The sequence below is a fragment of the Galeopterus variegatus genome, unplaced genomic scaffold (assembly GCF_000696425.1).
Source record: "Galeopterus variegatus unplaced genomic scaffold, G_variegatus-3.0.2 Scaffold3473, whole genome shotgun sequence".
In the NCBI taxonomy this organism is placed as follows: Eukaryota; Metazoa; Chordata; class Mammalia; order Dermoptera; family Cynocephalidae; genus Galeopterus; species Galeopterus variegatus.
In genome coordinates, this window is record NW_007729584.1 from 371,757 (window position 1) to 386,822 (window position 15,066).

At 40.5% G+C, this 15,066-nt stretch overlaps 1 protein-coding gene across 1 annotated transcript in view; it reads left to right on the forward strand.

The window, feature by feature from the left end:
- PARP9 (poly (ADP-ribose) polymerase family, member 9) overlaps window positions 1-15,066 on the forward strand; it is a 31,577-nt gene that overhangs the window by 2,069 nt on the left and 14,442 nt on the right. Inside the window, exons 2-6 of the mRNA XM_008585158.1 lie at window positions 1,544-1,648; window positions 2,485-2,518; window positions 4,303-5,150; window positions 7,672-7,890; window positions 9,470-9,688. Of these exons, the coding sequence (XP_008583380.1) occupies window positions 1,634-1,648; window positions 2,485-2,518; window positions 4,303-5,150; window positions 7,672-7,890; window positions 9,470-9,688 (1,335 nt within the window). The 5' untranslated portion in view covers window positions 1,544-1,633. The remainder of the gene's footprint in view (window positions 1-1,543; window positions 1,649-2,484; window positions 2,519-4,302; window positions 5,151-7,671; window positions 7,891-9,469; window positions 9,689-15,066) is intronic.

The window sequence follows — 15,066 nt, forward strand, 5'->3', positions numbered from 1 at the left end:
GCCATAGCATGGAAATACAGATATGGGAGTCATATTTGCAGTTGGTGAGTTGAAGCCACGAGAGTAGATGAGATGACCCTTGGAGAGTATGTAAAATGAGATAAAAAGTGCCTGTCAGAACCCAGGGGCAAATGATTAAGGGGTGAACAAGTAAGGGGTGGATGGTGGAAGTGAATCCAGGGGAAAACCCTATAAAGGCAAAGTGAGAGGTAACAAAAGAACCAAGAGAAGCCAAGAAAGCAAAGTTTCAGGAATCAAAGAGTAAAATATTATAGAAAAGGGTAAAAGATTAGGAATCAAGTAAAGACTAGGAAGAAGATAGTCCATTGGGTTGACCACATGGAGAACACACACTGATGAACAGTTTTAGAGGTGTGCGGGGAGGAGGTGGGGAGCCAGGCTATAGGGGGCTGAGTGGGCAGGTGGACAGGAGGAGAATCAACTATTCTTTCTAGAAGTTTGGTTTGTCCATGAAGAGCGGGAAAAACAGTAGGAACCAGTGATGGAAAGTTGGTAAGGCTTTTGTTGTTACTGTTGTTTATAAAATGGAAGAAATTTAATGTTTTGGGAATATGCTTCTTGTTTCTAATTTCCCTGGGGTTAAATGAGTGCTGCCCCTCTGCCACGTCTGTTCCTAGGCCTTTATAGCCTGGTCTGAAGACAGAAATAAGTGCAACAACATCTTAGCAAAAGCCCACCAGAGGCCACAGCAGGCCCAGGACTCTCCCTTCTTTTGTGAAAACAGCAGTGCCCTCGTGGAGGCAAAAATTCATCTTGTCCTTGCATTTTCGGATTGTACTGGACTTGCTGCTTTCCTGGATGCGTAAGAATACTAGTGCTCTGATGCTGTAGAGGTTGTGCAAAATTTTTCTATTGCAAGACATTAGAAATCATTTCAGAGGCCTGAAGATAGCAACAAGTGTGGGCAACTGTATCTTTAAGCATTTTTATCATCATTCTTCTACAAATTCAGTCTTTAATTCCTATTAGATGGAAAATCATCAAAATGTAATTTTTCCCAGTTTCTGATTTTTATACAGATATTCCCCTGTCTAATTAGGTCCAAGATATTTATCACAAACTTATTCATGCCCACCCCCCCCAGATGCAGACAGACTTTCCTCATTCTTCACTCTGCAGGAGTCTTCACTCACTCAGGCTGGCTTTTCCTCACTGTCGCTTGACAGTTTGACATGTTGCTCTCCATCTCACCACTTTGTTTTCATCTTCCTCTTCTAAATATGTAAAAACCTGCCCTGTCCTTAAGGCCTGGCTCTAGTCTCACCCTCTCTGGAAAGCTTTCCTTGTTCCAGCTCATAGAGCTCTTTCCTTTCTCTGGACTGCCATTATGGTTTCAACTGGAACCTCTCCTGGAAAGAATAGAAGGTAAATGGTAACAATAGCAAAACAATGTGTACATCTTCATCAATGAAATTAAAAACTACTCAAAGTCAGAACCTATGTTTAGTCCTCCTTCAAAATATTCATACCAAATTCTCTAAGATTGTGGTCACTTCTCATTGAATTCTTTCTTCATTTCTAGAAGTAGGCCACCACATCTGGGAATTACAGTTTATGCTTGGAAACGCAAAAGAGAGAATAAACATTTAAAGACCTTCCGGAGACCTGGAGGATGGCCTTTTCTATGGTAAAAAGCATAAATTTATATACATCATGAACCGTGAACAACTTGAATAGTTCTCCCTATAACAGCAAGAAATCCGGGGTCTTCAGTTACACCTGACATTCTCATTTGGTTTTAACAGCTCAATAAAAGTTTTCTCCTTGCACCATGTGGGAAATGGGGAATCAAGAATATGCTAATCTAATCAAGAGTCAACTTGAGGATGGATGATTTTTTTTTTTTTTTTAATGTCATTTCAGTATCATTTTGATTCTCTCCACTCATCCAGCAATTCTGCTTTCTCAGGATAGGGGAAGGAGGGTGATGGGGAAGGAATGAAAACAAGGGAATAGGGAACGGCACCTCATTTGCTAAAACTAAAAATTCCACGTAAAGGCTTGTGTCATGAAATAGGTAATTGAGAGGGGTTCTTACTGGTGAATGGGAGATGCAGCTAATGAGGCTTATGTCCCCATCCCTTCTATTCTGTCGAGAGAAACCCCACAAGCCTTTGGGGATTGGAGCCTGCCCAATCCTGCCCAGAGTTTTGGGTCATTTTGGTCTGTGACCTTTGGGCCTTTTCAAGTGTTTATCTCCAGTCCTTCATCTCATCCTGAATTAGAAGTGCATTGGCCTCTAGGGAAGTGGAGTAGGGTCAGTGTTTGATAGAACATTTGGTATTTTAAGTGTTTCAGGCATGCAGATAAAAAACGACCACAACACATGTGCTCCCCCCTCCCCCAAACCCAGTATTTTGAGCAGGGTTTCTGTTGCTTTGGGTTTATTAGGTTGTATTTGTTACCAGTAATCTATAGTCATTCAGCTTCAATTTTTTAAAAAGCCATTCTCACTTTTTACAGGGTGCTGGAGCAGCAGCTTACAATGAAAAATCAGGTAGGATCACCTCGTTCTCATTCTTGTTTCAGAAAATCTTTGCTCAGATCTTTCCACAGTGGAGAAAGGGGAATACAGAAGATTATCTTTCCCTCGAGTGCTCAGATGCATGACCACAGAGACCCAGAACATGCATCAGAGGCCTGTGACACCAGCAGTGTGTTCTCTTACTGCATCCATTGATGGTTCCTTTGTCCACAAGATGTGAAACCCTTCTGACCACAACCCTACAGCTGAAATTGGCTAGAAGGGGCGACCAACTCATTGCCCCTAGCTCAACAAGAGCTGTAAGAGCCAAATGGTACCTGCTTAATCCTAGGAGTGGCCCATTTGAGATTTTCAACCAAAGCTCAGGCCTGACTACTCTTTTGCTGCTTCTTTTTGGTAATTGAGGCCACCAGAGGTCTTCTTTCTAGGGGGCTCAGATTAGAAATGGAAGTTGAAGTAAAATATAAATAATCACAACATTTTGTTTATTTTATCATACACACTTTCTTTTAACATTTTACCATCTCCAAAATAAGGCTACCTCTCATCAGTTGATGGTGTGCCACAGTTTAATTGTCATCATTTTTCTTTTCTCAGAGGTATACAATAACAATGTCTTAGATTCCATGAAATACAGTGTCACAGGTTAGGTTCTCCAGGAAGCAGAAGCTGAGATGGAGTAGGAGTGCAAAAGGTTCACTGTGAAGAGAGGAGACCAGATTGGGCAGGTGGAGCCGTCAGACTGTAATGAAAACCTGAGCCTCTGCCAGCCTGAGATTGCCCACTAGAGGCGTCCCACATTGGCCATAAATAGCCTTGCTCAGCCCTTGATGGAGACCACACTGAGAATAGCATTACCTTGGCTGAGGGGCTAATAGCCAGAGGCTGTCGGCTAACCATATTACTCATTTCATAACCAAATTGAAGGGGAACTGAGCAGCAATCTTTTTGACTGCCACATATAGTAAATTTTTCATTAGGTTTAATTCCACCAAAACTGTGCCGTGAAACTAGAGTATCATAAAGAATTATTTACTGTAGCAGACACTGTCAGTGCTCTCCCATTTGCTGGTCCGATGTTCTCCCCACCCCTTCCCACCAAGAAGCAGCTTTGACCAATGACCAATAGAAGTTGGATAAATATCCTAGCTCCTATAATGACCCCTCCAGTGGTATAACTGTGAGGCACATGGCCACCAGTGGAGTTGAGCTTCATTTCCTTAGGAACACACCCTTTATTCCTTTCCTGTGTCTTACTTTGCCATCCTACTCTCCCCACCCCGAGTCCCTGCTGTTTTCTAGGATCACCTCTGAAATAAACTACTTACACACAAATTTTTGTCTCAAGGTCGCTTCTAAAAGACCCCAAACTAAGACACTGACAAAAGCAAAAAAGTTATGAATAAAGCCTCCACATATTTTTGACTCATAATTTAGTCCTTTCCAAACGTGTGCCTAAAGCATGAGTCTTCCCAAACTGACCATTTTTACATACATTAGAAATATTCATGAACCCCTATACACAGTTTTCTCATCATCTGTATCACAGTAACTATCACTTATGTAGTATTTATTATATGCCAGGCACTTTATAGGTGCCCTACGTTGAAAACTCTTGGATATCCTTGGTGTAGTTACATGGATAGGTGAGAAGGAGAATCAGGAAGGGGGCTAGAGGAAGTTCATCTCTCTTTTGCACATGGAAAATGCAGTCTCCTGGCATGAGGTGGAATTACAGCCGTCTCAAAGTAACCCTGGCTCATTTCTTTATTTTTTAATCTTCTCTCCTATTCCAGGGACTGATGCTCTTGGAGAAAACTATAGTTGGAAAATTCCCATTAATCACAGTGACTTCAGAATTTTAAAAAATAATGAGAGTCTGCTGTGTGAAGTCCTCCAGAATAAGTTTGGCTGTATCTCTACCCTGGTCTCTCCAGTCCTGGAAAGTAACACCAAGTCCCTGCGAGTCTTCAGTACAATGCTGACTCCTGAGTTAGAGTTATCTGTCTGGAAGGATGACCTCACCAGACATGCTGTTGATGCTGTGGTGAATGCAGCCAATGAAGAACTTCTACATGGGGGAGGCCTGGCTCTGGCCCTGGTGAAGGCTGGTGGCCTTGAAATCCAAGAGGAGAGCAGAAGATTTGTTGCCAAATTTGGTAAAATACCAGTTGGTGAGATAGCTGTCACGCAAGCAGGGAAGCTTCCCTGCACGTGGATTATCCATGCTGTTGGGCCTCGGTGGGTGGAATGGGATAGACAGGGATGTATCCATAAGCTGCAAAAGGCCATTGTAAGTATTCTGAATTATGTTGGTCGTGACCACAACATTAAGACAGTAGCGATTCCAGCTGTGAGCTCAGGGATTTTCCAATTCCCTCTGGATTTGTGTACACAGACCATTGTAAACACTATCAAGACTTATTTCCAAGAGAAGCAAGTGGCCAGTAATTTGAAAGAAATTCACCTGGTGAGCAATGAGGACCCTACTGTTGCTGCCTTTAAAACGGCTTCAAAACTCATCCTTGGGAAGAATAAACTAGGATCCTGGATGAATCAAGAAGCCACCACCCATCCTTTCAGTATTAGGGTCACGAACAACCTCATGCTCCAGATTGTCCAGGGCCACATTGAAATGCAGAACGTAAGTCTTCGTTTCTGTTCTCTTGCACTGCCAAAGAGGATCCCTGAATTGTTAATTTCCTATTAAGTGTTTTGACTATATACTATGCAACACTCTGTAGAAAGCATCTTGTTAGGGTTAAGAGTATAGTCTCCAGAGCTAGCCCATCTGAATTTGAATACCAGATTTGCCATGTGCTAACTGGGTGACCTGAAGTATGTTAACTTTGTCTTTTGGTCTTCAGTTTCCTCATCTGTAAAATAAGGATAATAATAGCACTTTATAGAGCTGGAATCGATACACATAAAATGCTTAGAATAGTGCTTGGCACATTAAAAATGTAATAATTATTGCTGTTGCTATTATTCTTAGGCTTTATGAGGAATTAGAACAATCTTTGATCCCAAGGAACTTAAAATCCATTATATTCTTTTTATGTAAAAAAGATTCTTTATTTGAAAAATCTCACTGGGGAGACAAACCATCTCGACATTTCTGAAGCAACTTATTAATAGTAAACAAAACTTTATTTAAGAGTATGTAAATTTGTGATGAGTGGAATATAGTAGACCAAGAAAGATTACTTCAGAAGATGTGAGTTTTGAATCTGATCTCAAGTTATGGTGGTATGAATTGGCAGGAGGGGAAGCTTTCTGGGTAGAGTAACTTGATCAGAGAGACACAGAGGAACTGACAGACAGATAATAATGGGCTTGAGTAGAGTCAGGAGATCCAGGTGGAGCTGTAAGTCACATTCTGTGAGTATATCTCTGTGCCAGGGGCTGTGGAGAGTGCAGCGTGTGACTTAGCACTTAGCTGGGGTTCACTGGGCACAAAGGTGAGTGTCCTGGCAGGGAGGGTAGGGAGTCAGGGTAACAGTGACCCTAGATGTTTCTGAGTTGGTGCAGTTCCCCTGCTAGGCAGAGAACACCTTGAGGATGAGGATCGCCTGGCAGGGAGGGTAGGGAGTCAGGGTAACAGTGACCCTAGATGTTTCTGAGTTGGTGCAGCTCCCCTGCTAGGCAGAGAACACCTTGAGGATGAGGATCATGGCTTGTTCATCTCTGTAGCTCCAGGGCCTGGTCTGGGCATGCATCTAGGTGTTCAGCAAATTAATGATAAATAAGAAGATGGGCCTGCAGGGAGCAGGAATTGCAGCAGAGAGAGAGAAAGAATATAAAGCTATATTCTTTTTTTTCTGGATCAGTGATGTCATACTTCTGACTCTCCTGTGGCCAAAAACAAAATAGATTTAATCATCTGTAAAAATACCACTTATTGCCATAAGACAATTAGAGAGAAAATTGAGGGGACCCCATGAAATGAAATATTTATTTGAGAAGTTGTTAATATACCAATTTAAAATTAAAGTGGAAACATCCTAATTGAATAACTTATCCCTTTAACTGAAATTTTATTGTATTTATACCTAATACAAAATATTTTATAGTATTTATGCCAGCAACATTAGAAGCCTTAAAATTTTTAAAGGGTGCCAATGCCCCAAAATTGCAATTTTTTTTTTTCCTTTTTGTCCTTTTTTGTGACCGGCAACAGATCACAACCCTCAGTGTCGCGCCCGTACCGGACCGGGACCGGCAACGGGATCGCAACCCTCGGTGTTGCTCCCACACCTCGCTCAGCCAGTGAGTGGCCGGTCTGTATGTGGGATCCGAACCCTCGGCGGGAGTGCCGCCGCACTTCCCAAGCGGCATACTGTAGCAGTGCGCCACCGGGCCGGCCCCCAAAATTGCAATTTTTGATTGCACTTTCAAAGTGAAGCATTCATGAACATCCATGAGAAATACTTAAGTTACCCCTAAAGGGAGCCAAAGCCATCGGATGATCAGGGGTATTTGGGCATGAGGGAAGGAAGGATACAACCTCCTTTAGCACAGTTCTAAGGGCTAATTAGGAGATGATATTACTTAAAATACAACCCATGTATATGTACAGTCTATTTCTGAAAAGATAGATGAAGAACTGGTAAAAGTGGTTGCCTGTAGGATGGGTGGGTAAATAGGGGATCTGGGACCCCACCAAGAGGAGGCCTATTTTCATTGAAGACATTTTTGTCTCATTTGGACTTTCTTTAACCATGTACTACTTACCTTAAAACATTAGGAGGTAGAAATTTCCTGAGAAATTTTATTTCCTGTCTATTTAAAACAAAACAAAGAACCCACACAGAAATAGCAAAAAGTGATGGTGGAGAATGAAACCATATATTGCTACAGCTTAAAACAAATCACAGGGAATGCTTAGATTCTAGAAATATGCGTGGTATAATCCAGCACAGGGCTAGCAGATATTTGCAATAAAAATGATATCATTTCTTTATATAATTTCTGAATAGAACAAATAGCTCATGGCAATCAAATGATCACTCTTTGGAAATTTCTACCCATTATTAAGTGAACTTTTTTGGATTTAGGATCTTCAAAAAGATTTTTTCAAAGCTCTTCAGGAAAATAAAGATTTAAATTAGTCACTTAAGAAGAAGGAATTTAACAGTGAATCTTGTCATTTCTTCCCTTTTCAGACAGATGTAATTGTTAATTCTGTAAACCCACCTGGTCTTAAAGTTGGACCTGTGTCAAAATCAATTCTACGACATGCAGGAGATGAATTGGAAAGAGAATTTGACAAAAATTATAAGCTGTTTCTAGGTTCCCAGTTGGTACTGGTCACGAAAGGATTTAAATTGCCCTGTAAATATATATACCATGTATTGTGGCAATCAAGCTACCCTAAACATCTGGTAAGTTCAAAATAAATTTATCTTTATGTAGCTCCGTAATCTATCCAGTCTTTGTTAAATTTGCATTGTTTCATTACATTTATGGAATATTGTCAAGTACCCCTGTAAATACCTGAAATACTGAACAAGTATAGTTGCCACAATTTATCTTAAGAAGTTTAATTTAAAATGTTACCTAATCCCTGTGCCTTGGGTTGAATGTCCCCCCAAAACTTAGTCCTCACTGTGACAGTATAAAGAGGGTGGGAAGTCCTATTACGGTAATCGAAAAGTGGGGCCTTGAAGTGATGATTAGATTGTAGGACCATGCCCTTGTGAATGGATTAAAAATGGTGGTCATGGGCATGTTTCTGAGGGATTTAAAAAGAGAATAGCACATGAGAAGTTTGCTCTCTCGGCTTCCACCATCTTGCAATGTGAGAAACCTGGGTCATTGTCGCCACCACCAAGACCCTCACCACATGTGTTCCCTGAACTTTGGACTTCCCAGCCTCCAAAACTGTAAGCGATAAACTTTGTTTCCTTTATAAATTACCCAGTTCCGTGTATTTTGTTATAAGCAACAGAAATGAACTAATACAGTATGTCTATTTCAAGTGGGTATACTGCAAATGGGCACAGAAACATCAGAGCACCCTCAGTCTGTACACCTGTTCATCTCATTACACCAGAGACCTTGTAAGCCTTTTCCTAAGAAGGTGGGGGATTCAGCTTCTCCATATTTCTTTCCACGTGTTAAATCCCAGGATGAGTTGGCATTTCCCTTCCAGCACCATTCCAGTCAAATCTGTTACCTGTGGTGTCTTCCCACTCGTGCCTGCAGTGGAGATTGGCTCTCTAGCTGACTCTTCACCTGAGGCACATAAAATATAAGCATTAAAGAACAGGGGGAACCCACTCAGATGTGGAAAGAGGAAAGTCAGTCCCCTTCTCTGCCCTTGTCTTTTTTCTTCACCATTTCTTGTCCTCTCTTGGCTAGAGAGCTCTCTAATCCCAAATTGGCCCTCCAGTCACTCTCTATCCCTCAGTTTTCCAAGGTCCTTCCACAGAAAAATCCTTCCAATATTCGTATTCAATTTGATGTTGAAAAGTTGATGGAAGTTTAAGTCTGCCAAAAATATTAGAACTTCTCCAGGAGAACTTATATGATAGATCTTAATGACATTGAATAAATGCTTTCTTATTTTAATCTCTGTCCCCTTTCTAAACTTTCAAGAGCTCTGTATGTTGACCTGGAAGTGGCAGGTGAGTAGGGATAAACTGATGGTTGACTCTCTGAACTTGGGAGATGAGCAAGGCCACATAAACTGGTAGGAATCACAATCCCACTGTCCTGAATAGCACAAAATGGGCCACTCAGTTACTTCAGTTCCTCAGCCCTTTCATTCTTCATCATCTACCTGATAGCTCTCGTGGGTTCCCTATGGAGTGAGACCTCTCTGCCTGCTGAGGAAGCATGGACGTGACTGAGGGAGAGTGGAAGTTGGCATTGTAAAATATAGACACTTCCCCTTCAAGGGGAAAGTGAAGTCTTATTTTTAACTCAAAGTCTGATCTTAAATTTGTATTTCTCCTACAGATATTGAGAAATGCAGTGAAGAAGTGTTTGGAAAAATGTATTGAGCTAAATGTAACTTCCATATCCTTTCCTGCCCTTGGGACTGGATGCATTAACATAGACAAGGATACAGCAGCAGATATTATGTTTGATGAAGTTTTAACATTTGCCAAAGACAATTCGAAAAAACACTTAGTCATAAAGTTTGTGATTTTTCCACAAGAACCGGAAATATATAAGGTAAGTTAGTATCTTAGAAATACAGTTTGTTCATTCATTCATCCAACATCTGTTTATTATCTCCAATGTAAGACACGGGGCTAGGTGCTGTACAGTGTGGTGGTATTCTAACTTAGTGAAATTTAATTTTTATAATTTGCCCACCTCTGCCCTCGTAAAGAATTTCATTATAGAAGCCATATTTACTCCACTGCCTAGCTTCTCTCTTTTCATTTGCGGGCATTTATTTTTCCCTCTGCTCCTAAAAAGTAAGCAACCTCCTAGTTTCTGCGTTGGGTCCTCTGCTCCTCTCTCTCCTCTCTTTCTCCAAAAACACAACCATTCTTAGGACTTCTGCCATAACTTTTGTAAATTCCTGTCTTCTGAACCAACTTCAGACCTGCATCTCCAATCCTCTCATTACCACTTGGATACCTGACTGTCATCTCAAATCCAACATATTTAAAACAAATTCTCTGTCTTCTCCTCTTCATTCAATCAATCAATCAGTCAGTCAATCAATTTCCCCTCTAAAATCCCCATCAATCTCAGCTTTGCCTTTTACTGGCTGTGTGACTTTGGGCAGGTTGGTTTACTTATCTGTGCTTCACTTTTCTCATCTTTAAAATGGGAACAGTAACTATCATCTTATGGAGCTGTTGTGAAGATTAAATTAGTTAATATATGTTTAAAACACTTAGAACAATACCTGGTACACAGTAAGCCCTCCATGAAGGTTAGCTGTTATTATATCAGCTGCAATGAGCTGTAGTTCACTGCGTACTGAGTTATTACTAAATCAAGTGAATTGTTCCTCTTTTCTTTCCAATGATAAGGTCTTTGACAGCAGGGGTGTGTCTGGCTACTTTTGCCATACCCCTGTACTACCATCCTCAAATTCAGTCCGTTCTTTATTAACTCATCTGTAGGTGACCTCAGAGGGAAATCAGTGGTGTTCTAACACAAAATGGAGGGACATGTGTATAGGGTACTATGTCTGGGTGCAGAAATCTGCATGTCCAGCTTCTTTAGTTTTCACTTCATCTCAGCTTTTTGTTTTAGAGTGGACAGATCAAGCTGAGTTCCTAATATGTTAATAAGTCTCTGATATATTCAGCAGAATTAGTATATGTTGCTGTGCTTTTCTGCCCTTAAAGTGCCAACCATCTCTTTGCTTTATCCTTGCTTAGCTGGCATTTTCAAAAAAGACAATAATGATGTTAAGGAAGAATAAAAAGAAAATGAAATAAGATACAGCACCTTAAGATAGGTTTTCAAGACATAGGATTCTGATTCTGCCAACAGCAACATCCAGCTGCTAGTGATACTTGCTCAGTGCCTGGCAGAGTGGCTGCAAATGTTAGCTCTCTGCTGCTCGTCCTCCTACCTCGTGGCCTGCTCCATGTATGTGGTTACCATTTCATCTCTCCCTACAAGGAAATGAATTTATACTTGTTCCAGCTTGCTCTTTCCTGGAACAAGTTTAAAAATCTTTATTCTGCTGCCCGACTAGAAAGGGAGATGTGTAGCGTTTGCTCATTTCCATGGCTGCTTTCAAGATGTCAGTGTGGCATCACTGAAGGCGGAGTTGGAAGAGATGTTCACAGTGGGCTCTCGTGATCCAACATAAGCCAACTCCAGTACACCACTGTGTGTCATCCACAGCTAACTGGCAAGAGGATGGTGAATGACCCAATGAAGGAGCTCACCTTCTTGAGAAAATAAATTATCCTGTCTTTTGAATAAAGTTCACCAGTTCTCCCCAAGCAAACGACAGTCACTGGACCCAGATAGGTGCCATGACCAAAGCATATCCCTGAACTGGCTATTTGTTGTTGTTGTTGTTGTTGTTGTTTTTAATATCATTTTATGCTTGTTTGGTTTTTTTTGGTGGCTGGCTGGTATGGGGATCTTAACCCTTGACCTTGGTGTAACAAGGCTGTGCTCTAACCAGCTGAGCTAACCCGCCAGCCCCTTCATATGGCTATGAAGCACCATATCCTTACAAGAGGAATCAACCATGTCTAGAAAAGAAGGTTCATTCTCTCCATCATAGAAACAAAAAGTACACAGCAGTTCTAGAAAAGTGGAAAGATCAACCACAGTCTGAGGGCTCCCTTAGGGGCTAATAATAGAAATAGCTATCATGTATTGCATCTGCTGGGCACTGTACTAACAAGAAGCTGTCTCATTTCATTCTCCCTTCATCCTGTGATGAAGCCACTGTTGTCATTTCCATTTCAGAAATGGGAAAATATAACCCAGAGGTTAATATGCACACAGCCAGTCAAGTGGCCAGACCAAGATTCCAACCTGGGTCTGTCTATGCCCCTAAAGCCTGTGTTCTGAACCATTAAACAAAACACAGAAAAAATATTTCCTTTTTTTCTGGTAGGCTGGTACAGGGATCCAAACCTTGACCTTAGTGTTACAAGGCTGTGCTCTAACCAGCTGAGCTAACCCGCCAGCCCCTTCATATGGCTATGAAGCACCATATCCTTACAAGAGGAATCAACCATGTCTAGAAAAGAAGGTTCATTCTCTCCATCATAGAAACAAAAAGTACACAGCAGTTCTAGAAAAGTGGAAAGATCAACCACAGTCTGAGGGCTCCCTTAGGGGCTAATAATAGAAATAGCTGTCATGTATTGCATCTGCTGGGCACTGTACTAANTAGGTGCCATGACCAAAGCATATCCCTGAACTGGCTATTTGTTGTTGTTGTTGTTGTTGTTTTTAATATCATTTTATGCTTGTTTGCTTTTTTTTGGTGGCTGGCTGGTATGGGGATCTTAACCCTTGACCTTGGTGTAACAAGGCTGTGCTCTAACCAGCTGAGCTAACCCGCCAGCCCCTTCATATGGCTATGAAGCACCATATCCTTACAAGAGGAATCAACCATGTCTAGAAAAGAAGGTTCATTCTCTCCATCATAGAAACAAAAAGTACACAGCAGTTCTAGAAAAGTGGAAAGATCAACCACAGTCTGAGGGCTCCCTTAGGGGCTAATAATAGAAATAGCTATCATGTATTGCATCTGCTGGGCACTGTACTAACAAGAAGCTGTCTCATTTCATTCTCCCTTCATCCTGTGATGAAGCCACTGTTGTTATTTCCATTTCAGAAATGGGAAAATATAACCCAGAGGTTAATATGCACACAGCCAGTCAAGTGGCCAGACCAAGATTCCAACCTGGGTCTGTCTATGCCCCTAAAGCCTGTGTTCTGAACCATTAAACAAAACACAGAAAAAATATTTCCTTTTTTTCTGGTTGGCTGGTACAGGGATGCAAACCTTGACCTTAGTGTTTCAAGGCTGTGCTCTAAGCAACTGAGCTAACCAGCTAACCCAAAATAACTTGAGAAATGATACATCTTTCAGTTCTGTAACTCAAAGGAGAGAATTATCTTACATAGTAACTTACATTATGTGGTGAGTATTGACCATTCCTTCAGGCTTTTTCAACATTAATACTGTATTATATCCACATGAAGGTATGATGTGTGTGCATGCATATGAACACCCCTCTGTTCTAACAAGCACATCTTTTCTTCCTAAATAAGTCTTGCAATGAGAGAGGTGGGTACAGAAAGGTCAAAGGGCAGCTTACATAAGTCCTCACAAAATGGATTTGTCAGACATCCAGAGTTGACCTGACTCCGGAAGACCAACCTACACGAAATGTATAGTAAAGTGATATTTATATTCATACTCATATTTTCCAATTCAGAATTGACAGTGAGTAAATGATTCTCCAGCTGACTGGAGTACTTGTGTTCACCAGTATTTCATGATGGTAAGGGTCCTGGGTGGAGTTGAGTATAAAAGGGGATGGATTGCTATTTAACAAATATTTGTTATATATCTACCTTGTGCCAGGCATTATGTCTCAGAATAAGGAACACCTTCTCTAGGACACATTACTGACATCTCTCAGATGAGATGTTGGTCACTCATGGACAGAGATGGAAAAACACTGCAAAATTCTTACCATTTGGGTCCACTTTTTCAAACTCCTTGGAGACTACCTGCTTGTTATCCACACGTTTTGTCTTCAGTGTTATTGCTACTGATTTACAGTTTTTTTTTCCACATTCAACTCAAATGCCTGCTTAATGATTTCTAACCTTGTAACACATCTTGTCTTTTAAAGTGACTTCTGGAAACAGCTGATTTTTATCCATTATGTATGACAGTTCTTATTAGTTTATTTATCAGCAGATAATGTTATCTCATTTGTTTTATTTCCAAGTTCTTGGATATGCAGGGTAGGGAATTATCCTGTCATGACCTCTCCACGTACTAAATATGGTAGGAAGATCGAGCACTTTTTGCTCTGGAAATATCAGCTGCAAATGCAATTTGTGAAGAAAATATCCTGTTGTTAAAGTTCAAGTGCAAAGCAAAATCTAGTCTTTACCTCATTAATTACTGTCTTTTCAACGAAGTAATTATATATGCTCCTTAACTTACGATGGGGTTATGTCCCAATAACCCCATCATAAGTTGAAAATATCCTAAGCTGAATATACATTCAGTACACCTAACCTACTAAATATCATAGCTTAGCCTAGCCTAACTTAAATGTGCTCAGAACCTTACATTAGCCTACAATTGGGGGAAAATCATCTACTACAAAGCCTATTTTACAATAAAGTATCGAATATCTCATGTGATTTATTGAATACAGTATACTGTAGTGTACAGTATCAGTTGTTTACCCTTGTGGTTGCACGGCTGACTGGGAGGTGTGGCTTGCTGCCACTGCCCCACATCAGGAGAGAGGACAGTACTGCTTATCAACAGAATGGGGAAAGACTGAAATTCAAAATTCCAATTGCAAGTTTCTATTGAATGTATCAGTCAGGGACTGTTTGTACTGCCAGTTGTATCAACTGTGAACAAAGAAGAGAAGTGCATGTGGTGGTTCCAAACTCTAGGAGAGATGTGTTATTTCCAATAGACACTATGTTAAAGGATTTGAATGGCCATATGCACAAATCTTTGTCTATAGACTTTCGTATAATAATTACAATGGCTAACATATACAGAATGCTTACTATGTGCCAGGTACAATTTTAAGCACTTTATAGGAACTAACTCATAAAAACAGATAATTTATTCAGTCTACAAAGTTTGGTGTGTGTATATCTTTTTAAAATGAATTTGTGTTTTATTAATTACAAGAGCATCTTGCCTATATTTGTCTTCTTTAGTGACATATCCACAGGTTTAGTTCAGTGCCTAACATGCAATAGTCAGGGCATTAATATCTGTTGAATGAATGAAGATTATATTTTGCCTTGAAATATAGTGTTCTTTTTGTAAATATCATATTTTTTTTCTTTTTTCCTATACTTGTTTCCCCTACATAGTCTAATAGATTGTGATGCTCTAC